This window comes from Osmerus mordax, chromosome 10 (genome assembly GCF_038355195.1).
Source record: "Osmerus mordax isolate fOsmMor3 chromosome 10, fOsmMor3.pri, whole genome shotgun sequence".
NCBI lineage: Eukaryota > Metazoa > Chordata > Actinopteri > Osmeriformes > Osmeridae > Osmerus > Osmerus mordax.
Genome location: NC_090059.1, coordinates 12,557,716 through 12,585,507, shown reverse-complemented (window position 1 = coordinate 12,585,507; position 27,792 = coordinate 12,557,716). Strand labels below are relative to the sequence as shown.

Here is a 27,792-nt window from a genome sequence, read left to right as displayed (position 1 = left end):
ACTGAGTGCATGAGATGCTAAAGGGATTACATTTCCCTCAGTGCCAAGACCTGCATAAAATGTACTTTTATTTAATTATCCTTCACCTCACAGCATTATCTAAGAGTCAAACAATTTGTGAAAGGAAACACTTGCAAATACTCATTCACTTCATAATCACAGCCGTGTGTTAAATACCAGGAGTCAAACTGGTAAACATGGCAGCATTATCAACTATGCACTCTCACAGAGATACAGTTGAGTGTTTTCGAGAGTAAGAATGGAGCTGGGAGACGTATATAGTTTTTCTGTGACCACAAAAAACAGCAGTTGGTTTCCTGTTCTCTAATGTCAGGACATGTGTCTGTGCTTCAAAGTAAGACAGTAAGTGCAGGAAATACACTATGACTCACCAATCTGCAGTGTGGTCTTTTGGCCACACGAGGGCGGGAGCTTCCCTCAGCAGTGACAGAACAGTGAAACACAGGGTAAGCTGTGCTCGGCTTGGCAAGAACTCTATCAATCAGTTGGAGGTACAAAGGGAGCACTTTCCAGCAACATGTTGTACAGACACGTTCAACTGGAATTCAAGAAAACATTCAGCACTCGTTTTCCCAGTTACTCTTTGAAAAGCCAGGGCTGTGACATGATAACAATTTCCAGTTAAAGGTATAAGCCATTTGTGCATGTGCATACCTCTTGCCCCACACAAAAAGTAAACAACTAAGCAAATAGAAACCTGGAGCGCGGTGGCTGTTGCTACTTAAACCCATTAAATAACATTACGTTATAGGCAAAGAAGTAAGCTCTGAACTATTTTTTCATGATATGGTAGAGAGCAATACATATTGTAAATGTTACTGACAATAGCTTTAATCATTAAAACCAATAACACTGGATTCAGAAAACAATCCACGAATTACACTTTTTTTTTCTTGTCAAAGTTGAAGAAAGCAGATGTGGTGAACTTTTCTATTCTGTGTATAAGGAGAGAACAAAGTGGATGACGTAGCTTGAGATAGTGTTTCTTTGTCATGCAGAGATGCCAAGAATTCTGAGGAACTCAATCTGTTGGGAAGCCAACACACACACACCACAAATATGAGTGAGAACAGCTAAAATAACAAACCTGCAATATTCAATCAGCATTCTCTGATGCAGTGTACATTTACTGTAGTCTTTCACTCAAATGAAGTAGACTTATTCAAATGTTTGAGGAAAGATAACATGTATCTTAAATAATAGATGCATATGGCTGCCTTTGCTGTACATAGCAAGTAGATCTACTCCGCTCTTGAGTTGCAGTGAGTTGGAATTTTAACTGAAATAGCTTAGGACTGCATTGGAGTCCCTGTTGTCATTATATAAGATACCTTCAGTCCCAATGAGATTTATCTGGCTAATTCACTGAACAAGTACGGTTTTATTTTGACATCATGATTTTGATTTATATTCCGTTATACCTTAAAGGTTTCAGTAAATTGTCAGGGGATGAAATTGAAAAAGGACACATTGAGTCACACAACAGGTAATAAGATAAATTTGTGTGAACCTGAAAGACCTTACATTCATACTATTGAACATGACATTACAGTCAATTAACCTCTCAAAACGAAATATCTTGTTTAACTATTCTTAATGTTCCCACTGTTTTGTTATCTATTTGTTGGAAGTGTTTTTCAGTTGGTCCAGTCTGGAACTGTAGTTCTTCTCTTGAACAAGAAGCTTTTCCGTGAACTCAGCCTGTAGATGAAAGCAAAAGGACAGTCAAGATCATTATGGTGAGCCCCTTCTGATATTACTGTCTATAACTGACAATATCTGATCATTATAACCATATGCTTCAGCAAAGGAAACATGTTCTTAAGGCTATTGAAACTTGTTTGCTTGAGTGTTCACATAGTCACCAAGAATCCCATGTCCATTTATTTTCTCTGGAATACTGTATGCTTCCAAATTAAACGGTTCCAATCCACTTATGGAATTCACCCACAGCTTTACCCCAACATTTGCCAACTTCAAATCTTAGACCATATATGGGCTGATGAGATCCACATGCTTTGAGAGTGAAACTCCTGGGAACTTTTTGAAACTAAAATATTGGTTGGTTGGAGGCGGGAAAAATGGAGGCTATTAAATATAATTCACCAGAGAACAGCAATTTGGAATGGCAGAGACAATCCACATGAAAGCTAAAACCTCTCTAGCACAAAACAGAATTGATATATTAAAAAAGGGTACAATTGCATACATTGATCCATACATGTTCTGCATTTTTGCCATAGTTTTTCTTTAATGGGACTAGATAAACTTTTCAATAATACACATACTAGATCTACTTTTCTACATAAGCTATGCAAATAATACCACTTGAATGGATACCTAAATTTAGCAGAGTAAAAATATGTAATTGACCTTGATGAGGCAGAGAGAAAAGAGGAATATGCCCAAGAGAACAGATAGAAATAGCTGTGGTTCTGCACAGGATCATTCACAATCAGGATTTGCACGCGCTCACACACACACACACACACACATACACACACACATACAGAGCTGCAGCAGTAAGTCTCACGTTACACCCGACCCACTTAATAACATGTAGACAAGCTGGGGCAGCTGTTCAATCCTTTGTCAAACTAGGCCTGGGACACTTTACTGTTATTAAATGTCTCCACAGGCATATTTGAAGCAGAATGAATACCATTCATGCTTTTTACAACATAAAAGATCTATGAGAGCACAGTTCAAGGCAGCACTGCCTTCCAAAACATCTGAAATATTCAACTTGTGAGAACATGTGAACTTATGTAAACACTGCTGCTTGACCATGTTCACTTTTCATAATGGACCATTTCAGTTGGGGTATGTAAAAAGGCTTACTTTTTTTACATCAGCATAGGCATAGCAGTCTTACCATAGAATTGCGAAATATGCTGTGTAATCTCATGACATACCTTCAGGTTTCCCAGCATGCCTCTGGTTATCTCTACCAGCACCTCTTTGACGTCCTCTACGCTATAGCTCGTCAGCTCCTCACCATCCTGGAACTGTGTGTCACCTGGCTCCTCCTCCCCCTCCTCCAGGCCACTACTCACCTCCTGGGTCAGTCAAATAGACACAGGTTCATTCATACTGTCCCATCCTCAGTAGGCCTGCTATTGTTTGACACTATTCTGCAGATCTACTGAAGAGGAACATTGCCAGCTGGTGGTTGTTTGTAGAATTGCAACTGTCCTTGACTTGTGAACCATTCTCTAATGGTGCCAGGAATCAGCAAGGCATGGCTGTTTTGTCTTTGGAGACCATTTACTTGAGAATTTTCTTGAGAACTATTTGCTATTGTTTTGAACTTGCGATGGTTAACAACTGAGGTTTCCACAATACGCCAACTGCTTTTTGAATTCAAAATATATAGCGAGGTAAATACTGCTCTTTGAAACGTTTACATATTTTATTGTGTTCAAACCTAACATAATATCTTGCCACCCTGATCATTTAGATTTAGACTTAGATTTAGACATTTGATCATTGATACTGTATTTTCAAATAAAGGATGAGTCTTTAGAGTAACTGAGCAAAGCTGCAGCAGTTTGATTCGATATGGTGCAAAATCCCTTTCTGTTCCTGAGGGGATTTGTTAAAGTTTCCTTCATTGTCACTGCTATATCACCTCTTTCTGCTTCTCCATAGGGGGCGGGGCCAAGAAGCGGAAATAGATTTCAGCTGGCATGCCCTCCTCCAAAGGCGCCACTACATCATCTGAACAGATCACTTCAATGGTCCTCTACAACACAGAGGTAGAAAACATATATTTTTACTGACACTGTCTCTCTGTCTTTAACTTTCACTAAAACAACCACAAGCACGTAGAATATGACAGAGCCCCACCTCCATGCCGAGCAGGAGTTCCTGTCTGGAGTTAGTGAAGAGAAATTCGTACAGCCGGTAGTTCTGGAACAGACTACCAGAGAACAGTGGAGCTAAGGTCTGAGACCCTGGGGATGGTTCATATGAGCTGAAGAATTAGTCAAGTCTGACTGGCACATACAGTAGGGCATTAGCATGTGGCATTAGCTTTGAGAGGGTACTGAGGTTTGCATTGATGAAGCACTATATAATATTACTTACTTAAGATTGTCTGAATCATCTTGAATTAAAAAATGCAATCAGTGATACTCATCAGAGTCGCTGCAGAAGCTGTGTCACCAGTAATGAGGAATGAGACAGCAGGAGATGTACCTGTATTTGAGGTGATCAGTGAGTGCCATGGCCTGGTCTGCATCCAGAACTGGGCTGCCATCAGCCTCTGTAGGGGACTGGAGAGACCTGGTGACTGCCCTGTTAAACTTAGTGAAGTTCTCTACAAAAGACATCTGCTTATCTGAAACGACATTGGGAGATGATAAGTAAACTCTTGTCTATTTGTTGTGGAACTGGTGAAAACTGACCTATGAACTATGACCTCTGAGCTGAAACCAGGGTCACCAAGACCAACCTCTTCAAGCTCCTACAGTGGTTCCTCATCTACAAAAATCTTTACTTCATAAAACAAATATGTGAGCTATATATACCTACATGCGTAGGTATACTATCTGTGTATGTATGTGTGTGCATTTCCAACAAATAGACCTATTACAAATCTGATATATAGACATGTATAAGATGTGTGCAAGTAAAAAACTGCTATAATATAAAAAGCTGATCTAAAGGCAGTTGATCAGCTTACATCAAGATATCCACCTTGAATCACCTATTATATTATCCAGGAGCAGTTGTAAAACAGCCATGACAAAGGAGACTTGGTGGCAGCTGAAGTTCATCTCCTTGGCCCACCTGAAGCCACATACATAGTAGTCCACCATGGCTACCTCCTTCAGACAGGTCTGGTAGTTCTTCAGCCCGAGGGCCTCCAAAAAGTGTCTGGTGTATCACATTGGTGCAAGTTAAACCAGGTGACCATCACTTTACTCCTCTCCTAGGTCTACTGTAGGAAGATAACTGTCTATATGCTATCATGCAAAAACAAAGATAAAACATTAGGCTAACAATGTTGGCTACTGTCACTTTGTCATTGTATGTTATAAGTATTATAGTAAACTACTGGTATATGAGTATTGTAGGCGACGCTTTTCAGTTTGGCCAAGAACACTCCCTACGTTTGCACTTCGTCCACAGTCAAATCCAGAAGCGCGTTGATCTGTTCATGTGTGAGTAGGTCCCACTGGGGAAAAGTTTTTTCATTGGCATCGCTGTCCTGGACAAAGAGACACATTGCCATGGTTACAGTACAAGTTAGCTGTGTGAGTCACGAAACAGTAGGCGACCCTATAACTTACAGGCCCTACTGTGCTTTATAACAAACCGTTAGAGCAGACATGTAAACACGATTGTCAATAACTAACGACTCTTTAAGTAAGAAGTGACATACTTTGAATGCAGCGTCGTCTTTGTCGTTTGCGTTTTTGTCCATCGTCGTCTTGTTACCTTGTTTCACTTTTCCTGACATGTTGATTTCCGTAACCTTGGTAACACCATCATCGAGGGCGGGACATTGAGTTCCCACGTGTTGTTGAACCTGGGTGCCTTATGGCACAATTTCCTTCTTCTTTTTTAATGCATAAATCAAGGGACAACGGTGTTATATTTGTATTTACTGTAGTATTTAAGGTCAATCAGCTGGTTGACTTATAGGTCTCCCTCTCTCTTTCTGTGTGCCATTTGTCAGTTGTCCATCTGTAAAACGCATGAAAACCAAACTGTCGCTCCTACAGGCACACGTCCCCTCCTAGTCTAACGTAAATCCGCGGTGTCAATCTTCAGTTGTGCTACTAAATTGTTAGAAGCGGTCTACAACCAATACTATTAGCCTGTGGTGGAGGCGTGCCTATCCTCGACTGACCGAACTTTTTTTCTTTAGGGAGTTGGAGTGAGCAAATTAATATACCGCTAACGTGGCTGCTAAAAGTTATCTGATTCATGCAAAAATATGATTGTGCAGTTTATTTGCGCGGTTATTACCAGATTATTATTCATCCTCGTCTCCCTAATCGGAGTGTGGAGGGTGGTGATGGTTAAGAATGACGGAGTCTACTGGTTTCTAACTATCCTCTACCTACCTTTGGTGATTGAGATGGTTTTAACACTTAAGCGAAGAAAGGGGAAGGATTATGAATGGTAAGAAAAAGTGTTCTGCTGTATACATTTACATTTTACATTTACATTTATACTCATGTATGCTTGAGTTCACTATCCAACCTGTATTTACACTGGTACATGTCATTGAGATGTTCACAACCCAGTAGGTAGGTAGGTATGAAGGTGGAAATGAGGAGGAAGATGGGAGACCATGCATACATTAGAACAACATATTTATTAAGTAAATGTGCCTAAAGTAGGGTGCCTATAAATGTGCCCAAATCAGTATTTTTTCTGGGATGAGTGGAAAGACCTTCACAATGCTCTTTGAACTCTCTACAGGTTTTCTCCGGCAATCTTTCTCTTCCTCATCAGCATCATCCCATCTCTGTGGCTCCTAGAGTTGCATCACCAGGAGAACAAATCCAGTGATTATAGGGTAGGCTATGTGCTATGTAGCCAAAGTAGCCTTATCAAATATTCCATGTTGCATCCAATCACAAATCATGGATATAATAATGGATCTGCAAGTATACATTTGAGCTTTTCTCTAACTCATTGTTTGCTCTTTTCCAGTGTGACAAACTTGATTCAGCTGAAAGCATCAAGGCCTTTATAAATATGTGGCAAAACTCATCAAATGGAAGTGAACCTTTCAAGGTAGACCTTGGCCTTTACTTAACGTTACTTTCAAATGAGAGAAGGTTTTCCTTGGGCTTGTCCACACAGTGAGCTTCTATTCACACAGTTGGTTTGGTAATGTTGGTTCACCTCAAAGACTCTGTTGTTTGTGAGCAACGGGATATTTTCCCCTTATAACTCAGAGACGCAGACTTGTTTTTTTTATGAAAAGGCCCGCCTTTAATAAAAACAATTACAAGTTGGCCATGCACAGACTTTTTATGAACCCTATATGGGTACAGTCTGTGCTACAGTATGGAATGAGTTTGATCTGTTTCTAAACCTCATAAACAGTACGCTCATTTTGAGTAGTGTACAGTCCATTCATTGTAAAATTGAGAGATCATAGAAGTTCCTCAAGCTTTCATCTCTTAATAGTATTTTATTTAACCAGCTGAAAAGGGAGAAAAAAAACGAGAAGAGATACAAAAACGGTCAAAATAGACACAGACTTGATTCAATCCTCCACTGAGGGGAGGCAGACCTGGAAATGAAAACCACAAACATCTCTTAGGTTGCTCAAGGTTGGACATATGTGGTTCTGTACAGGAGGTCAGTAGTTTGATATTCACCTCATACAGACAACATGCTTCTATCTTATCACCGTCTGGGGTTTCCTACCAGGGTTCTGTGACCCTGCTGTCGTCGGTGTGTGCCAACAATTGGATCCTGGCACTACACCAGATCCTGCTGATTCTCTTGATCCTGGGAAAGTGGCTTCTGCCAACCGGTGTAGGTGTCACCAGAAACCAGCTTTCCCAGCTCCTCCTCATCTTTGTGGGCACTGCCGCAGACATCCTCGAGTTCACCAGTGAAACGCTCTCCGATGTCAAGTGAGTAATTTACTTGATACAAACCTCGATACACTATTACATGGATGAGTACAGATTGTGAGCTTGGTGAACCTAGCCCAGTACAAGGCCCTTAGCTCAGCAGGTTTATATGGCTTTGTAACATTTCCACTGACATTTAGGAGTTCAGCATTGCGATGCCCTCAGATGTCAAGTGTCATTGCAACCTTGGTTGAAATTTCTTACAGGGATAGCAGTCCCAATGTGGTGTACATCATTCTAGGAGTGTGGACATGGAGTATGCTGCAGTTCCCCCTACATATCTCAGGTACAATATATCCATATTAACTTGCACATCCAGCAGATAAATACAATGTTTTACTTTCTTAATTTCTCTTTGTTATATCTGACAGTGTCATGTTAGTGACTGTGTGTGTGTCTGTGTTCTAGTGTTGAATGCTCCCGTTGTTCAGTCAGAAGGCCAGGGTGGCTCCCTGCTCTCTCGTTTGAAAATGGACATCTGGAGCATTGTGGGGAGCTTTTTCATCCAAGATGGCCCCTTCCTGGTCATCAGACTCACTGTTATAGTTTACTTCAATGTGGTTCACCAGATGCTCATCTTCTTCTGCATCAAGAATTTCCTGGTGGTCATACTGAACTTGTACCGTCTCTTTGTCATCATCTGCGACCACAAATCCTCTAGTGAGCTCTAGGTTTGGAGGACAAATTACAGCATCAAAATCACTTTACCATCAGATCATGCATTTACAATAGATGCAATAGATGTGCACAGTACCAATCAATATTTTTGTGCCTCAGTGGAATTTAGTGACATACAAAGGACAGTGCGATATACTTTTTATCCAAACAGACGTAGCAAGAAATACATATTCCTGCTTTTCCCTTTCCTACTTATGCCTCTTTGAAGGTTATTTTTGGTTTAGTTATCGGTAATCTGTTGTTGGGAATGATAATGACCTTAAAGCCATGTTGACAAAAAAAGTAAACATTTGTCCTCTAGGGTAATTTTATGTTGTTTACTCTTCATTTCCTGCTAATTATCTTGATTGAAGTTTTTCCATTAAGTGTTTTTTTACTCTCAATGTCTGGTTGTTACATTTTCTCAAGTATAAAACCAGTGGAAGTTAGCTGTGTATGTTTCATTGTTTATTATGTTATACTGCATGCAGGGAATGGTCAATAGGGATCTGATGGACCACTTGTCTTTATAATGCAATGACTATCTCATTACAAATGGGCAGGAAATTAATTTGGCTCTCAGACTCCTCATTCTCCATCTTTCGCCCCTTCGTCCTCTGTCATAAATACATGAACATAACATCACATACATATTGTGTAAAATTCAGTACAGATTATTTAAACTGTAATGACATCAACTTTCCATGCTGTGGCGCCATGGTACATAAACAGTAAGTGACGCAATCGTCAGCCATTATTGAGATGTCGAGAGATAATTTAATTTGTACATTATTTGATATATCAGACTTGTTGTACATGTTAATTAGACTCAATCTGTTTTACACTTCTCTAATTTCAGTCTATCCTTATAGCTGCATCCACAATGGCCTTCACCTCTCCATGTAGGTCACCTCATATCTGAGCTGATTTTAATCAGGAGAAGACAAGCTTGTCTGCTTTCAAACTGGTTAGGGTAAATTGGTTGCATAAGCTACATTGACAAAAACAAAATCCATACTTATGCAATGTTGTTGTGGTGTCTGTCGTGCTGGCATAGAAAATTCAAGTAGCCAGATAAATTCCTGACATCCCCAAGAGTTTAAGGTATAGGGAGGAAATCATGTTCATGTTCAGTTATTAATAAAAAAAATAACAGAACAAAGCAATATCAGCTTTTCTGTACATGTTCAACCTATTCTCAAAAGAATGTAATCTGCATCTCAGCTAATGAACCTAAAATGTAAGACGTTTTACTTTGAGAAACCATTCAAGAAAAACTATGGATGAAAAATGAGGTAGTTTGATTATTGACACAATCACCAGCATTGTATGAAGCACCTTTATTTATTATTTATATGATTTATTTTTGATGGAGACTCATAGAGACAGGAAAGCAGGGAGAGAGAGATGGGAAGAAATGCAGAAAAAGTCTTCCTTCCTGGCCGGGATCGAACCCAGGCCCCTGCAGCACCCTCATCCGCAGATTGTTTGAGGATCAAAGCTGTACTGCTAAGCTGGTCTTGTATGGACAGAGAGTCAAAGTGACACTTAAATATGTGTCCTCTCCATCTCTTCACACATATTTTTTATACCCTCTTCTACTATGTGGATAGAAATCTATCCGGTCTGACTCATGGAAATTCAAAATGGTTCCAGAGTGACTTTCCCTATGAATAGCCAGTGTCAGTTAGCTCACCTGTCCTCTGTCTCTCTCTCTTTCACTCTCTATCCAGCTGACAGTAAATGAATCTAGCTAGCAAGGTCCTATTCTCTCTCCTAGTCCACTCACCCCCTTGTTCCCTCCCCCCTCTCTCTTTCTGTCTTTCTCTTTGAGACTGTGTATTCTGACAGAGAACACCCAGACCTCCACTAGGCCTCATGGACAGACAGAATTGTGTTCCTTTGTTAGGACAGACGGTGAAAGACAAGTGAATATGGCTTCTGTGGGCTTTGTGTCACACAGCCTGCTCATCTCCATTTCCTTTGACAAGGTTACACAGAGCCCTATCAATCCTGGTCCCATTCAGGAAGTCTCTGTGAGCTAGTATCAGAGGACTGGATGTATGACTGTATCAAGATGTCAAGAGCTGTGCTGATAGCAATAAAAAAGTACAATATTGTTTATGGAATAGGGAATAGAGACAGGATCAGTAGAAACTGGTTTACATCCTTGTTTATCACAAAGAAAAGGTGAAAGGATACATGTGTTGAGTATTGGAATAAGACTGTTAGCTGCCCCAGGTACTTTCTATACTGTCTGCACTAACAACGTTATTAAGGGGCTGGAATGGGTCTATAAGATTGGGGCTCTATCCTCTGTCATCCAGAGGCCCAGCGAGGAAGGTAGAAGGATAATCAGATTACTGTCTGTGAGGTTTACATTAGTTTGACTTCCAATGCTGCGTCATGCCCTCAGTAGATCTATGGCAGACGACAACAACAGGACAGAGTTTATATACAGTACAGCATGCAGGCCTTACAGAACTTGACCTTCATGCAGTTTTCTCTTTGGAATTGTGGCTGAGATATCGGAATCCCCAGGCTTATCACACAAAGGTTATAACACTGTGACCAGACATGTGATAAATCATGGACACTGGCGTAAGAGACACAATCTTTTAGTCAAAATAAAGAATGTCTTCAATTACGTGCAGTCTTTTCTGAGATTGTGGCCAGGGTGGATTTGACACTATATGACGCTAATAATTATAAGTATCAAAATAAATGTAAGAATGTGTATGAACATGAAGATAATAATACAGGGTACTTGGGCTCGCACCCTGGTTTGGTCTCTCATAATTGTGTAATAGTAGATTAATAGATAGTTTGCATCATAACATAGATATGCACAAATTCTGTTCTGCTCTATCGCTGTTCATCTTAACGAATGTACATACTGCGCAGACACATTGCATGACTGCCTGTCCTTCAGCTGCTCTCAGTCCGAGATACGGTGATAATCCTGACTCATTACAAACGTCCATGCTGTCATGTGCTACAGATTACATGAGGGTTGTGTGAACATTAATGCACCACAATAGACAGCATGACTAGAGGCTGAAATATAATTACACATTTACATGGATGAGTAGGAGCAAATCAACAATATACATCATGTAGGATTTCATTGATTACAGTGAAGAGATATGTAATATGTGTTTACCAGAAACTCATCATTGGTCCTGAGACTCTAACCGTGAGTTTACAGGAGACGGTAAAATGATAAATAAAACCCTGGATGGATAGATGGATGGGTAAATGGGGGAGGGATTTTAGAAAAACATGGTTTCTGCCACATAAGCCTTACATAACAAAGTGATCTACACAGAGTCTGTGGTGAGCAGATTAAACAGGGTTTGGCTTTTACCATCTGCTTGTGTCTTAGAGTGGGATGCAGTGAAGCCGTTTGGTGTCAGTTGTGTGTACTAACCATACATTAGCTCCTGTACTATCCTCTTGGTACTGCAGCGATAGACTTCTATCTCATGAAACATTATACTTCCTTCCCCCTTTCCTAAGAGAAATCGATCTGACATGATTGTTCCGATCATGTTAGATCTGAGATGACCTTTTAGCGAGAAAATAGAGGACACCCCTTTTTTAGAATAGTGTTAGTGGGCCTGCAGTACTGGGTCTAATGTAAGGTGCAGGATCATGTAAGTTCAAGAAGGTATGAGCAGATGGAATCAGTGGGCTTCTGCATGATGATGGTGCATGTCAGTCAGGAGCATTTCTCATTGACTTTACATAAAGAGCTTAGTCGAGAGAGAGAGAGAGAGAGAGAGAGAGAGAGAGAGAGAGAGAGAGAGAGAGAGAGAGAGAGAGAGAGAGAGAGAGAGAGAGAGAGAGAGAGAGAGAGAGGTAGAATGAGCGAGAGAGATATGTTTTTCTCTTTGTAGTGCAACTGCCCTGGCATAACAGGCCACCCAGACCTGAGAGAATCCTGAGGTGGAAAGGAAATAAATCACCTAAGGGGAAGCGTCAGGATGATAGCACTTCAGGTGCATTAGCAAGGAAATCAATGCCGCCCAGTGTTCAGTCTGCTGTCTGGCTTATGCTGGTCTGCCTTGGATTGATGTCCAGTACAGAATCAGGTTAATGCTTGAAATCTTTCTAATAGTAATTGCTCTGCCTGGAAGCACTGAAACTCTAGGTAGTGGGTGTTTTTTAAAGCTTGTGATGGTAACGATAAGTGTTGAGCATTGTGTTTCACACAGCAGGGGATGCAGGGGTGAAGAACACAACAACTAGTTATTGATCCTGGACTCCTCTTAAACCAAGGATCCAAAAATAGACATGTTCACCCTGACATAATTTCACTGGCATGTCACGTCCTGCACTCGAAGCACTACACTTGGCAAATGGACAAACAAACACAGTCCATCTCAACAAACGAAAGTTTAAAAAGGTGCATTGGGATCATGCTATTGTTCTCTCTGTTCCCGCCCCCGCCCAGTCTGTGTGCTCTGAACCCCTACACGTCTCTCTTCCTTTGTTCTGACCCCTCCTCAAAGCTGATAATGACCCAGTAGTCTGAAGAGCTCCATGCTGGGCTGACGAGCGTTTAGCAGCCAACTAGCCGATTCCCTGCCCACCACACGTCAGAGTAGGTAACAGGACATGTCAGGCCAATCTGGGCTTTAGTGGATTACAGGAATAGCTCTACACACCACAAAACAAGATATCAGAGGACATGGTAGAACTAATTAAGTGTCAAAACGAATGCGTTTGAGTGTATTCAGCTATAGGATGTTGTCGGTTTACCTTGATGTGTTATTGATATTTTAATCTGCTGGTCTACTGTATGTGCTTGTTTTTTCTTATGAACATTACTGGTTTGAATCCCAATAACATGTCACAGGTGGTAGGCCCACATAACAGGAGCTAATCACAAAGCCCTCATAATAGGTGGACATCAGTGTCTGCGGGGAAAGCCACCTTGCTCTGTACATTTCTCTCACGTCTCCTGCTGAAAGGCAGAGAAATGCAGTCTGCTCAGCATGCTGCATGGTGATGAGGCAACTATGACCTCCTTACACTACATCACTGTTGCTGTACATGTCTGTAGCATAGCTAATTCTCCAAGCGATTTTCAAAGAGATCAATCATCCTTGTGATCTAGATACTCATGAACTTTACATTCATAATCAAAGGTTAGGTAAGAGATAGGCAATGTTCACAACCTAAGTCGCCATAGTTAAGGTTGACAGTTTATATACTTATGAGGGACAATTCTGTTTTTTGTTTTTTATTATTATTATGTGTTAGACTCAGAAATGTGCTCAAATGAGATCACACAGGATTTCTCACAATCATATCTTTCATTCTCAGTGTGAAACCATTATTCATCTTGGAAACTAGGAAAGCAACTCACAATTTCTTTGACAGACTGTGACTGAGACAAGCACAGCAAGTTTATTTTCATATTCACTCTTTTGTCTACGCCAATCCTCTTAGATTATTCTGGCAAGCAAAACAAAGGGATCAGTCTGAGGGTTATAAATAAAATTCTATCCCACATTTATTTCGTGATTCATGGGAGGCGCTCGGTGCGGCGCTCCTCGTCTCCATGCATCATCGGGGCCTTGAAGTGTATCTCTCAGGAGGGTGCTGGCGTTTCTGTCTCCGCTTCATTCATAATTCCAGCCGCGGCTGGGACGCTCACAGCTAGCACAGAGAAAGAGACGCTGTGGCCTTGGGTTAAAGTCAGGACTCTCTTTCGTCTCCCTCTTTATCTCTTGACTGATTCTTTGTTCATTGTTTTTTATTATTCTGACATGTTGTCACTTGCAATTGTTTTTTTAAATGAATAGCCAACCATGTTTTTTTGATAACTGTCTAGTGCAAACTAACTTCATGCAGTTGGTATATTTTGTTGACACTTTTATTGAAATACAAACAAATACGAAATTCATCAATTAACGAATCAATGAATGTAATCAGTTTAGTCTCCTATTGTTTGGTATAGCCTATACTTGTTTGAACCATTAGGTCTAACATTATCACCATCACATCTCCAAGATTAGAAAAAGGTGTTTAAAGCTTGACTCTAAACTTCGACTACATTTATTCGTCATTCGACAGGAGGTTATTATCGCCCCTATGATTTAGACAAAGCTGTGGAAAATAGAGCCTGTGAAAAATATCTTAAAGAAGCAGAAGCAACGAACGTGTATATCTGCAATCTGGGTGCGCGTGTGAACTGAATAGCTCCCGTTTACTTGGTTGGACTTATCAAAACCTTATCAAATGTATCACATCATTACGTAAAATGTGGTTCGCATGAAAAACAAACAGATGGACATTGTTGTGATAGTGTTAACACTGCAGATGAGTCGAACACCTGACGTTCGGGCACTTAAGCTAAGCTTTGGACCGTCTCAGCCACCTTGTTTTCTTGAATGAAATCGTATGCCCGCTATAAATAGATCAGGGTCGTTGACGTCACAATGGAGGCTGCATGGACGTCGGCGCTGCTCGCTTGCAGATGATTTTCCTCAAAGAGCACTCGGATGGGGAAGGGCACACACTTCCGAACGCTCCCCTGGACAATCAAAGATACACATTGTTGTTTCATTGGAGAAAAAGGATCCACTTCTCGAAAGCCAGGGAAATAACGATTACGAAATGATCTTGCAGCATTTCCCTAGCTAGCGCCGAACGATTATATTTTTTGTACAGAGCTGTTTGAGCTACCTGCAATTACTGAAGCCTACCCTACTCTTAGTCTTGACTTCAGTGTCTGTAGGTTTGCAGGATCACACCTATCCGGCTCTACAAAAACGGTAGGTGCTCTTATGAAATTATTGGCACCTGAGTCAACTACTGAAACAAAGAGAGTAGGGTGGTGTCCCAATTCACTGAGTGGCGTGGAACGAGAGGCTACTATGTCTGCAGCTGACAGTTTTTTGGGAGTTTATAAACTGCTCTGCGGATATAATTAGATAATGAATAAAAATGCATTAATTTTGATTGGTTTTCAGGATGAAAAAGCCGAGCTAATGATGTACAAGCTGCTCATTATTACTAACTGAATTAAATGCATTGATGTGCCTACAGTATGACAGGGCACAGTGCGTCTTTTCTGCTTCCAGACCTATTATTGTTACATCAACTAACTTCTGAATAAAAGGAAATAAAGACGTTATTTACAACAATATCCAAGTCTAACTTGTCAGATTAAGCATAACTTTACATAACAGCAATATTAAACATTAATAGGATTTACAGAATAACATGATAATTGTATAACAGTTTAATAAAATCCCAATACTCATTATTACAATATTTCTGTATTATGACAACATAACATATCACCATATCATGACAGCAGTATCACAGTAACATGACACTTTTTAAAGTGTCATGTGCTGCCCCTACAGGGTTAAGAGGTGGCTGACCTCCCAGTGTGACCCGAAAACTGTTACACAACAAGTCAGTCTGTCATAGCACTCCCTGTGCAAATAATTATGCACAGAGCTTGGTTTGGGAGGGTTGTCTCTTAAATTGGTCTTGATGAGTATTGGTTATTAACTCAGTGAGATTGTCCTATTTATGTAAGATTAAGACATATACAGCTCTCTATAACAGAAACCAGTTCAGAGCTTGGTAGTTGTTCAGGGCCCGGAGCATTGATTAACTGTATTGAAGGTTAATGTATGTTGACTTAGGGGTTGTCAATACGGGTTGGATAATAATGTTCCCTCCTGTCTTGTAGTAATTCTGACCTATGGCTTGCTGCTCTTGTGCAACAAATTGAGACAATAGATTGTTGAAGATCAGCATCAATAATGTGACACCTATCCATGTAATCAGATATGTGAAGCAACAGCCAAGCTTAACCGTTCTGGAGATAGCAGTGATTTCAATTAAGTGAACTGAGTCAGCTGATGTTTTATACTGAATCTATCCAGATTGACCAATGTCCAGCTGTCTTGTGTTCTATGAGTACACGTTACAAAGCTCGCTCTAGGTAAACAGCGGAAACCTCATCTCCGTCTACAATGATTATTCAGACCATGTCTCACCCCCACCCTCCTTTTTCCCGAAGGTCTGCAGCATGGACTACGAGAGGCCCAATGTTGAGACAATCAAGTGTGTGGTGGTGGGAGACAATGCTGTGGGGAAGACCCGGCTCATCTGTGCTCGGGCCTGCAACACCACCCTGACCCAGTACCAGCTGCTGGCCACTCACGTGCCCACAGTCTGGGCCATCGACCAATACCGCGTCTGCCAAGAGGTACGAGTGGCTGCACGGAGGGGCTGGCTCTTGCTGGCTGTTGCTGGTAACATGTTTACCTGTTTACTGTTTACGTATGGATATCTCTGCTTGACTGATGCACACCTGTCCTGTGTTTAGGTGTTGGAGCGTTCCAGAGATGTGGTGGATGAGGTCAGTGTGTCACTCAGACTGTGGGACACCTTCGGGGACCACCACAAGGATAGACGCTTTGCCTACGGCAGGTAAGACAAGGCCCGGACTGGGAGTGCAGTTATACCTCGTGGTACTGTGTTGCCATGGTAGATGTCTCTAGGGGTGAGGGTGGGCTGGTTTGGGTCCGGACTGGGCTGGGCTCAGTCTGTACTATAGGCTAGGAAGGGCTGGGCTGGGGACAGTCTGTACTATAGGCTAGGAAGGGCTGGGCTGGACTCACTACATTGAGAGCTACTGTGGGCGAAGCTTTGCTGCACATGGTGACTCTGCAGGCCTTTCTCTGATGTCTCTGTTTTAGGCTGGATGTAATTAGGGAACATTTCCTACCTGATTTAGTGCAGTGGTCAGCGTGCGCACCGAGTAGCTCGTCTTATATGGCTGCACTTGAACGCTCTCTACCACTCTCTCTCTCTCTCTCTCTCTCTCTCTCTCTCTCTCTCTCTCTCTCTCTCTCTCTCTCGCTCTCTCTCTCTCTCTCTCTCTCTCTCTCTCTCTCTCTCGCTCTCTCTCTCTCTCTCGCTCTCTCGCTCTCTCTCTATTCCTCTCTCTTGCTGTGTCCTTGGGCCAGCCAACCCTCAGGCAGAATTACACTGTCAATCCTCTAGACTGTGTAAGCATGTGTTACCATTAAACATGACAGTAATAACACAAAGGAAAAACTACACAACATAGAAAATAATCTATGCTATCTGTTTATCTTTCCTCCTTTGTCATTTTACTATACAGTTGTGATGGTGTTTTGCTGATTTAGATCAAATGTTCTCTTCAATCAACTCCACTGAGGCAGTATCAAAGTCTGCATCAGTGGGAAAAAAACTGCAAAAAAACACATCTCCTCCTAGCCAACAGCATGTCCTTACCATGTACTGCCAGAGTGAGGAGTGCCCAAATGGCCGAAAACAGAAAAATATTGAACAAAAAACAAACAAAATAACTTGTAATGGCTTCAACAATAGTAAATGTACCTTCTGTCGATCTGATTGGGCTTGGCACTACCATGGAATAAGATGTAGCCCTGTCTTATGTGTAATGAGAGTGACTACAGCTCCGGCCCAGAGGAACCACAGCAGCCGGCCCGCTGGGCTCAGGCCCAGTTTGCTGACACCCTTGTGCTGTCTGTGAGCTGTCTGTGAGCTGGCTGTGTTTGTTCAGGACCTTCGAGGCTGGGCTGCTGCTCTAAGGGCACAGTTGGCCCTGTGTTCTTTTCTGCTGTAGAGAATAGCTACCTCTCCATAGGGAATACTGTTTCTCTACACACCTGTCAAAACGCCAGACAGAGGGGGTGAGAGAGATGAAGAAAGAGAGAGAGAGATAGAGAGAGAGGACAAGATAAAGGGAGAGTAAGAGAGAGAAACACTAAGATAGTGAGAAGAAACCTCCCTATGATCAAACATTTCCCCGAAAGAGGATATAGCTGAATTAATGATGAGTTCAAAGAAATATGGCGGAAGGAGATTCAGCATATCTGAAAAACTAAACAAACACACACAAACACACATTCATAAACACACACAGTTACCGGAGAAAGGCTGGCCTTAGTTGCAGTTTCAAGTTTCATTGATTGGTTGATTGATTTCTGTCAGCTTGCCATTGCTGTCCTATTCGGACTGTTGTGTATGAACTCTACAACACCTGGGTGTGTCAGAGACAACAGTGATGATGGCTAGACTACACACATTCCTTGTCCCATATCACACATACACAGACACACACACACACACACATTCACACACACACACACACACACACACATAGTAAAATCTGAACACACCATTAACACATTCTTTAATATTGCGAGAGAGGTCTAAGACATTTGAACAGAACTGGTTGTAAATCTCAATTCATTTCACTAAATGTATAACTGGGCTCCTGTTCTGTTCCTGTTCTGTTTAAACCTGTAGGGGTTCCTATGGGTTTTGTGGCAGGACTCGGATAGTCAGAAGAGCAGTAAGTCAAATAGCTAGTTATTCTTTCTGGCTGTCTGCCTTCCCCAGTGTCATTGATGGTGATCAGTGCTGTGTTGTGTGGTGCTCTTTTCCTGGTGTTAGACAGGGCCGCACGCAAACCTCCAATTCTGGGACCTCTGAAGAATGGTCATATTGTGGGATAATGGCTGCTTAGCTATTAGGGATATTTACACCACTCTGCAAACCAACCAAAGATTACCTATCAATCAAGTGTAGAAAATGTGGGTATGATGGAGCATTTTACTTTTTTATGAGTTTGATGATCAGTATGATCTGTGTGCAGAACACAGGGGACTACAGCAGAGTGCTGTATGTGGTGAAGGTTTGCTTTGAAACCATGAAGTTGTTTACTAAGGTCAATGAAACAGCGGCCATATCTGGCTGGCATTGACAGGCTTCCAGAACTCTCCTGGAATGTTCGGAAATGTTTGGAACACTCCCTTCTCATCTGGATCATGTGCCTAAAGGCCCCATCACACCAAGGACGATAACTATAACTATATTTGCGTCCACACCAACCTTGACGATTAGCTGCTCGCAATGTTGTCTTCCATTTCAAATGCGACACACTGCTAACTTTGGTGTTCTGCTATGGTGACAGCTTGGGGTCTAACCTGGGATGTAACTTTGCCACAACCACTAGGGCTGAGTACATGAGCATGTTACTAGAAGAGTACAGTCCTGTCCTGCCCTTGATCCTTATTTTTCTTATTATGGGATAGGACATATGTTACTCTAAATCTCCACCAATACCCCTTGACCTGACCTACAGTACCCCTCAAGCTGGTTGTATGCTATTTCTTTAACCTTCATGCTCTGTCTCTCTCTCTCTCTCTCTCTCTCTCTCTCTCTCTCTCTCTCTCTCTCTCTCTCTCTCTCTCTCTCTCTCTCTCTCTCTCTCTCTCTCTCTCACACACACTATCTCTTTCGCTCTCTCAATCTCTCCCTCACTCTCTCTATCCCTCCATCCGTTTCTGGTCCAGGTCAGATGTGGTGGTCCTGTGTTTCTCAATAGCCAACCCTAACTCCCTTCATCATGTCAAGACCATGTGGTACATGGAGATCAAGCACTTTTGCCCAAGGACCCCCGTCATCCTGGTCGGCTGCCAGCTGGACCTGCGCTACGCAGACCTGGAGGCTGTGAACCGGGCCAGACGCCCACTCGCCAGGTACGGGCCGTGCAGTAGACAGCATCTGGACTGGCAGTCTCAGTCAATTAACACTTGCTATTTTCGTAAAGCAAGCTGAAGTATTAAATTCATTACGTGGCTGAAGCAGGGTTCAAGCCCAGGTCTTTCACATGGCACAGAACCACCTCTGTTACACTTACACATAGCTTTCTCTGTATCTTTCGGCCACAGACCTATCAAGCCAGGAGACATTTTGCCACCTGAGAGTGGCAGGGAGGTTGCCAAGGAGTTGGGCATTCCTTACTACGAGACCAGCGTCTTTGACCAGTTTGGCGTCAAAGACATATTCGACAACGCCATCCGTGCTGCCCTCATCTCCCGACGCCACCTCCAGTTTTGGAAGTCCCACCTCCGCAAGGTCCAGAAGCCTCTCCTCCAGGCCCCCTTCCTTCCTCCCAAAGCTCCACCCCCTCTCATCAAGATCCCAGAGTGCATCCCCTACAACCACGAGGGCCCTCGTCACCTACTGGACAGCCCGCTCTGCGCCGACGTCCTATTTGTCCTCCAGGACCACATCCACGTGTTCGCCCACAAGATCTACCTGTCGACGTCCTCCTCCAAGTTCTACGACCTGTTCCAGATGGACTTCTCGGACGAGTCGCAGTGCCTGGTGGTCACGGAGCGTCACGGCAGGGACCACCTGATGAGGACCCTCAGCCTGGACACGGAGGAGGAAGTGGCCGTGCTGCCTAACCTGTCCCCCTGTTCCCTCCGAGCCTCCAAGGTCAGTACGGCCCAAGCCGCCGGCCCCCGCTCCCTGCTCCGAGGTGGCTTTAACTCAGGGGTTGACTGGGTGTAAACCTCTGTTCCCTGCATCCGACTGCTTGAGAGCACTTGAATCGCAGTTTTTCTCACATCCGCTGCATACATACTAACGAAGTTGTCTCTCCTCCCTCAGAGTGACGGCACCCTGCGCATGATGAGCTTCAGTGGGAAGCACCGCCGCACCAAGCTGTCCCTGGCTTCCTGGAGCAAGGCCTTCTACAGCATCCACAAGGAGAGTGTCACTAACCCCATCACCAGCACGCTAGCCCCCATGACCGTGGTTAAGATGGACTACTCCATCCAGCTGGGCCCCTTCAGTGCCGTGCTGCGCTTCCTCTACACAGGGGAGCTGGACGAGAGGGAGCGTGACCTGATGAAGATTGCCCAGATAGCGGAGATCCTGGAGGTGTTTGACCTGAGGATGATGGTGGAGAACATCATGAATAAGGAGGCTTTTATGAACCAGGAGATCACCAAGGCCTTCCATGTCAGGAAGGCCAATCGCATCAAGGAGTGTCTGGCTAAGAACACCTTCACAGGTCAGGGATTGTTGTAATATTACAGTAAACTAGTCAACGTAAACATAGTGTGTAGTAGTCAGAGTTGGTATATTATAGTATAACAGTGTCTTTGCTTCACATTTGCAAACGTCTTTGCTTCACATTTAAATCCCTGGAAAGGTTAAATTCATGTGTTTGGTTTTACTGTATGCATGCAGATGTCACGTTCCGATTAGACGATGGTACCATGAATGCCCATAAGCCTTTGCTGATCTCCAGCTGTGATTGGATGGCTGCTCTGTTCGGGGGATCATTCCTGGAGAGTGCCAACAACGAGGTGAGAGCTGACTAGGATGTCAGAAAGGTGTGAAAAATAACAGAAAAGTAGATAATGAGACAGAAAGTTACATATGTGATTGGGCCTGGCAAATGTACTGTGAATAACAAGGCATTGAGAATGATCAAGGTATAATGTATAATAGGTATTGAGATAGAGGGTGAGACAGGCATAATGTATAATAGGTATTGAGATAGAGAGTGAGACAGGTATAATATATAATAGGTATTGAAGTAAAGAGTGAGACAGGTACCCTGTATCATAGCTTGTGCAACCTACCTGTGTTTACCCAAGATTTCATTACCAGTGTGAAGCTTTTACCACTAAAATGCTGCCAGGCCATGAGCAGATGGTGCGACGTCAAGCACTACACACACAGACGCACATAGACCAAGACACACACATAGACCAAGACAGACACACATAGACCAAAACACACACGTACACTTCCACAGTATGTTTGTTCTGTTGTTGTTATGGAGAAAAGCAGCATCAAAACAGGCGTGAGCTACGGCTCATGCATTCCTGAACTGGCTTCCCTGTGCATGAATTGAACTCCTGGCTGCCATCCTTTACCCCTCAGCCCACTTGAAAACAATATCCCAAATCCCTCCAAAGCCTCCAAGATATGATGAGCCAGACTATACCTTCACCGGTTCAGATCTGGAAGATCAAAGCAGGCCATTCTCTCCCCCCAGTGGGACGGAGATCACACCATGCTGCTTCTCTGGCGGTGGTTTTCCAGACACAGCCCCAGGTAGTTGCCAGCCAGCCAGGGGACATGACAGGCCTGCCACAGTAATGAGGGAGCGCAGACGTCATTCAGATACCTTTAAAGACAAATGTCTGTTCGACCAGGGAGCAGCCTTATGTCTCTTTCTGGGAGACTATGTCAATTCTTCATGAGCACTGTTTACTGTAGGTCACCTGAGTATTTCACTGAACATCAGTAGCTGATAGAGGTCATGCCTTTTTCATGTTGAGCATGTGAGCTGAAACGTGTAGGAATAAGAATAACATGGGCCCAATTTACAGTTAATTCATAATATGATTCACTGTGACAGCTCAGGTCAGGTGGCTGGCAGTGTAACCTGGTTGCTTGCCACCATGACAATTAGAGCAGCTTTGTTTTGATCCGACAGGTTGTTACCAACCCTGCAGTTAACCCTCCCTGGGTCGCATATCCCTCTGTATCCTCCCTCTCTTCATTGTTTCTCTCTTGTTTCCCTCCTTCACCTCCTGCCATCCCCCAATCACAAACCAGGCTCGCTGTTGTCCATGCCTCCCTCTATCCTCCCCCCCTTTATCTCTGAATCACACACTCAGCCTAGACAATCTGCTCCTGCTGTTGTCCCCCTCCCTTTTCATCCCTCCATTCCCCTTTCCATCCCTCCCTCCCTCAATCCATCCCTCTGTCCCTCCCACTACCCCCTCCTTCTTTTCATCCTACGCAGCACAATCTGCCCAGTTTGCCCTTGACGGTGTATTATGTAAGGAGTTATGTAGCGATTTCTCTTTGACTTGGGCTAAAATGTGCTTAGTAATGTTGGGGCGGGGTGAGGGAGGGATCGATCCCAGGCAGATTAGAGTGGCAGGTGGAGAAGAGGAAGGGATAAAAGGAATGGAAGGAAGAGAGGAGGGGAAGTTGCGGAGGTAAGGAAGAGAGATCAGCGAATTAGATTGAGACAAGATCATAATGCTAGCTGAGTACACTGACACTAGGGCCCAGTGTCAACAGTGAGAAATGAAGGAAGTCTCCATTCCACCTCACTACTTTGTTATATCCTAGGGATTACACTAAGCCAAATATTATTTTATGGTCTTCTATCAGACGCTGGGATAGCATGTAGTTCAGTCAAATCTAACATCAGTCTTGTAAGCCCATTGGCGTCTTGTGAAGATGAATTCTCCTTAGGATTGGAAGTCATTATCACATAGATAATACTTGATGGAGAAATAGACTTGGATTACTGTGTGCCTGTTAAACACTTACACAGTGAGATGATGTGGAGCTATGACTGACTCCTCTCTGTTCTGTGTGTGTGCGTGTGTGTGTGTGTTTCCAGGTATATTTCCCCAACACCAGCAGGGTGTGTATGCAGGCGGTCTTGGAGTACCTGTACACCAATCATCTGTCTCCGATGGCAGAACTGGACCCCATGGAGCTCATTGCTCTGGCCAACAGGCTGTGCCTTCCTCGTCTCATAGCCCTGACAGGTCGCTGCTCCATCAGCAATGCGTGTGTGTGTGCATGTGTGTGTGTGTGCATGTGTGTGAGTGTGTGTGTGTGCTTTATCAGCAGTGTGCCAGTGGTGTCAGCACACAATGCCATAGAACAGGACAATCTGAGCGCACTCTCACACGCTCTTTTATGGAAACTGAAACTGCATCCCTTTATCGGATATACCATTCGACCATATCATTTCTGGTAGTTTGTGTACTGTGGCATATGGCACAATTATCCACTTGGCAACAGTATGATCCTGGCTGTTGTTTCTTTTTGTGAAGAGACCTTGTTGTGTCATCCCTGGGATATGACATTTCACTCTGGTTACGAAACGCAGCTCATGGTTTATTCATATTAGAAGTCAGACAGTTCTCCCGTGTGCTAGTTTGTGTGTTTGTCTGAGCTGTGCTAATGTGTGTATCTGGTCTCAGTTTCCCTGTGCTTGTCTCCCCCACAGAGCAGTATGCTGTTTGTGAGCTGGTGAAAGCCTCTAAAGATGGCCAGGACATGGATGGAGAGGTCATTACATACCTGGAGCTGGCTCAGGTATGTAACTACTAGTTGTAGTAGTTGCTCTGGTTTTTACCAAGGAGTGGTAGCATAGTGATTTAACTGAAAACATATTTCAAGCTCTTTCATACAGAAACTGTTCAAACAATTTTTCTATTTTAAGATATGTTCTTTTTGGTCTTTTCCCACAGTTCCACAATGCTAACCAGTTAGCAGCTTGGTGCTTGCATCACATTTGCACTCATTACAATAGTGTCTGTGCCAACTACCGCAAAGAGATCAAGTCCAAGTCTCTTGGTGAGGCAGCATATCAACATGATCAGTCTGTGTTGTAAATTAATGAATGAATAAGTGTGCGAGTGTTACTGCTACAAACTGTTCATTCTGTCCTCCACTGTGTGCGTGTCTGTGTCGTGGCTGTCCTCTCCTGTGTGCGTGTCTGTGTCGTGGCTGTCCTCCACTGTGTGCGTGTCTGTGTCGTGGCTGTCCTCTCCTGTGTGCGTGTCTGTGTCGTGGCTGTCCTCCACTGTGTGCGTGTCTGTGTCGTGGCTGTCCTCTCCTGTGTGCGTGTCTGTGTCGTGGCTGTCCTCCACTGTGTGCGTGTCTGTGTCGTGGCTGTCCTCTCCTGTGTGCGTGTCTGTGTCGTGGCTGTCCTCTCCTGTGTGCGTGTCTGTGTCGTGGCTGTCCTCTCCTGTGTGCGTGTCTGTGTCGTGGCTGTCCTCTCCTGTGTGTGTGTATGTGCTTAGATAACCAAGAGTACTTTGAGAAGCATCGCTGGCCGCCGGTTTGGTACCTGAAGGAAGAGGACCACTACCAGCGCGTCAGGAAGGAACGCGAGAAGGAGGACGTGGTCATGAACAAGCACCAATCACGACGCAGATGGTGTTTCTGGAGCACCTCCCCCGCGGTGGCCTGAAGACATCCCGCTCCGGGGATGGGTGGGGGTTGGGGGGGGCACTCGAATCTCAACTCAGTCTTGTTTGTTGTGGTTTAATTCATGTTTATTTTGTCAGGACATTCCCTTAGAAGGAGTTCTCAGAACAGATGGTTCTGGAATGTCACAGTCCAGCTTTGAGAATTTGAATTGAGATGAATGGAGGCTGAATACAGCCTTCAACCCACATCCGCATTTATTTGAGTTCTGATGAGATCAATATAGAATACAACGGACCAGTGAGTTGAGATCTGAACTGACCCCTCAGTCCTACAGGCCAGACTGTCTACACCCCCCCCCCTTTTCCTTCACCCTTTTCCTCCAACCCTTATTTCTGTCTTTCAGCGCAGATGACGCTCAGATGATGTATCTACGAATGCACTGTACTACATTCACTTCTCCCCCACTTCCCCACCACCAACCTCATCCCCTGCCTCCCAGGAACGACCTCCATACTGTTTGAAGCACAGCTTGTGCCTCCAAACAATAAGGGCCGTTCTCATTGGTTAACATAACTTAAATTTCAGTGGCTGGTTTCCCAACAGTGGCTGGGATTGTATTACAGTAGTTGTTGATTGTAAATCTCCATCTTTAGATATCTGCCTCTCACCTCCGAGAGTATAAACACAGGGGGTCTGTATGGAGCCTCTGTCCTCTTAGTAGGCACACTGCATTTAGTGTCAGATACACCTAGGTAAGGTAAGCTTCTTCAAAGTTAAATCACCTTTACAGTGAATGTTCCTGTTAGATCTGGGTTTTGACCTGTAAGGTCTACCTATCTTTCAATATCCATTAATCTTTAAATTAAGTGCTTAAAACCTTGTATGACCGCTGATACTATTAACTACTGGGGTGCAGATTTTACTGTCACACTGGGAAGGACAGAACCTGCTTCCGGTTAGAGATGTAACAGCATGTTATCTGATTATCGGTATGTTCACTTGAAGACACCATGACACCAGCCGTGAGTTGGAAATCTGAGACTGGAGATGAATCCAACCATCTTCATCCTCAGTGGTTAGCACATGGTCCTGTTCTGAAGACCCCATTAGGGTGCTTCTCTCCAACTCCAACCCCTATGTTTTGAGTCAAGCATCTACCACTGGTCAGATTCTCAATGGTAGTATGGGTTTTTCACATTGCCTCAAACCTTTTCTGGGATTGTTTTTTAGACCATTGGAATGAATCAGCCTTTTGCTAAGGGTGTTAGATTGAATCCCTATAAACACTATAAATGCAATAAACTGTCCCGCTGCCTTCAGCAGAGGACCCCATCTAAACTAATGCTGCTCCAGAGATGAACACACTGACTAGCTCACAACCCAACTCCAGATAGAACTGAAGTTTATTTTTCTACAAGATCCTCTGTCTTTCTTTTGAATTTTCTCTTATCCTATATTGTAGCGCAGTCTTTTGACTGTGTAGGTCACAGGTCAAACTAGGCTGTCTATTTATGATTATAGAAGGGCTTAGCACAACTCCTTAGTTCAGGGTTTACTTGAAATGGACCTAGACTATAAATAACAAACACAACAGAAACAGCTCCTAACCACTACTTGCATATTGTATCACTATAACCATTGTTGTGCAGTTACATACAGTAGATTGTAACTTTATTTATCACACAGATGATTGTTGCTGACAAGAGGAATATACAGTAGGGCAAATGATGTTCTGCAGTATTGTACCAAGGACATGTACTGAATGTGCACTGTAGGGTTGGGGTCTATTCCATATAAATTTAACCGTGTGAGTTTAATTTAAAATGTAACGTTCACAAAAAAAGATGCACATACGTTTTTTAACTGACTAATCTTATGGAAAATGAATATTTCCATTCATGTCTAATAAAAAAATAATAATTGTCATTTGGATTCAGGATTGACCTTAACCCTGACTGTATGTCATGGTTATACTGTGACTACTCTGTGAGCATGTGGGATGGACGTGGGACAGTAGAGCAGCACTTGTGAGCCTAGGTCTTCATGTGGGTGTTTATGTATAAAACACCAGCTTGTTTCATTTTTAAGCCACCCAAAAGGCTAAGGGGGAATTGTCTCCTTTGGTCTGCAAAGATGGGGAAACTTGATACTTGAAAATATAATGTGTTTTATCAACCATACTGTGCAGTAGCTAGACATTTCTTTAGTCAACCAAAGCGATAAGTAGATATTAACATATTAAATAGATGATGCCATGTGATTGTTGAAGGTCTTTTTCTGGGTGTGTATTATTGCAAAACTGTTGTTAGCTGCTAATTACCAAGTGGCTGGTTCATTTGGTTGTGCTGTCAAAAGCCTTTGATCTTGCTGGTCATTATCCTTATCAATGTTGTTGATTTATTTATGTATCTATTTATTTATTGATTGATTTACTTATTTTTTTTAAAAGCAACTATTGTTCATTAAATAATTGATTTCACATCTGCTGTCTCTTGCTTTGAATGCTTGAAATGTGCAAGGAGGTTATTCGAGGCTTGCAACTCTCCCTTTATCACACTCACAGCAACACATTTTTGTACAGTAAGTGTCAACCTGGCAGTCTGCTCATTGTATTTAGGAACTAAATCAGGCTGTTGATAACTACTATTCTAGGCTGGATCTCACTCTGTTAACAGCCATGCCTATTTTTGCTTGGTGT

At 43.1% G+C, this 27,792-nt stretch overlaps 3 protein-coding genes across 3 annotated transcripts; 2 read left to right on the top strand and 1 right to left on the bottom strand.

The window, feature by feature from the left end:
* Nucleotides 1-1,587: 1,587 nt before the first annotated feature.
* Nucleotides 1,588-5,488, bottom strand: cabcoco1 (ciliary associated calcium binding coiled-coil 1). The gene is made up of 8 exons (XM_067245531.1): nt 5,411-5,488; nt 5,139-5,236; nt 4,733-4,902; nt 4,222-4,363; nt 3,871-3,943; nt 3,653-3,766; nt 2,937-3,080; nt 1,588-1,722 (listed from the first exon to the last, which is right to left on the bottom strand). The coding sequence occupies exons 1-8, from the start codon at nt 5,486-5,488 to the stop codon at nt 1,639-1,641; spliced, it is 903 nt and encodes a 300-aa protein (XP_067101632.1). The 3' UTR covers nt 1,588-1,638.
* Nucleotides 5,489-5,968: 480 nt separating this feature from the next.
* Nucleotides 5,969-8,735, top strand: tmem26b (transmembrane protein 26b). The gene is made up of 6 exons (XM_067245388.1): nt 5,969-6,156; nt 6,460-6,556; nt 6,694-6,777; nt 7,423-7,631; nt 7,838-7,917; nt 8,040-8,735. Exons 1-6 carry the CDS (start codon nt 5,969-5,971, stop codon nt 8,300-8,302), a joined length of 921 nt encoding a protein of 306 aa, XP_067101489.1. The 3' UTR covers nt 8,303-8,735.
* A 6,140-nt stretch (nt 8,736-14,875) lies between these two features.
* rhobtb1 (Rho related BTB domain containing 1) lies at nt 14,876-27,515 on the top strand. The gene is made up of 11 exons (XM_067244552.1): nt 14,876-15,073; nt 16,339-16,527; nt 16,648-16,751; nt 19,673-19,858; nt 20,051-20,603; nt 20,778-21,183; nt 21,363-21,481; nt 23,548-23,698; nt 24,166-24,254; nt 24,410-24,515; nt 24,965-27,515. The coding sequence occupies exons 2-11, from the start codon at nt 16,348-16,350 to the stop codon at nt 25,132-25,134; spliced, it is 2,064 nt and encodes a 687-aa protein (XP_067100653.1). The 5' UTR covers nt 14,876-15,073; nt 16,339-16,347; the 3' UTR covers nt 25,135-27,515.
* Nucleotides 27,516-27,792: the final 277 nt, after the last annotated feature.

Coding starts and splice junctions, on each gene's coding strand:
- tmem26b (XM_067245388.1), top strand. CDS start 5,969: ATGATTGTGCAGTTTATTTGCGCGGTTATTACCAGATTATTATTCATC. Junction 6,157..6,459: donor AAGGGGAAGGATTATGAATG/GTAAGAAAAAGT, acceptor AACTCTCTACAG/GTTTTCTCCGGCAATCTTTC. Junction 7,918..8,039: donor GTTCCCCCTACATATCTCAG/GTACAATATATC, acceptor TCTGTGTTCTAG/TGTTGAATGCTCCCGTTGTT.
- cabcoco1 (XM_067245531.1), bottom strand. CDS start 5,488: ATGTCAGGAAAAGTGAAACAAGGTAACAAGACGACGATGGACAAAAAC. Junction 3,944..4,221: donor ACTGATCACCTCAAATACAG/GTACATCTCCTG, acceptor GTTCTCTGGTAG/TCTGTTCCAGAACTACCGGC. Junction 3,767..3,870: donor AACTCCTGCTCGGCATGGAG/GTGGGGCTCTGT, acceptor TCTGTGTTGTAG/AGGACCATTGAAGTGATCTG.
- rhobtb1 (XM_067244552.1), top strand. CDS start 16,348: ATGGACTACGAGAGGCCCAATGTTGAGACAATCAAGTGTGTGGTGGTG. Junction 21,184..21,362: donor GGCTAAGAACACCTTCACAG/GTCAGGGATTGT, acceptor GTATGCATGCAG/ATGTCACGTTCCGATTAGAC. Junction 24,255..24,409: donor CATACCTGGAGCTGGCTCAG/GTATGTAACTAC, acceptor CTTTTCCCACAG/TTCCACAATGCTAACCAGTT.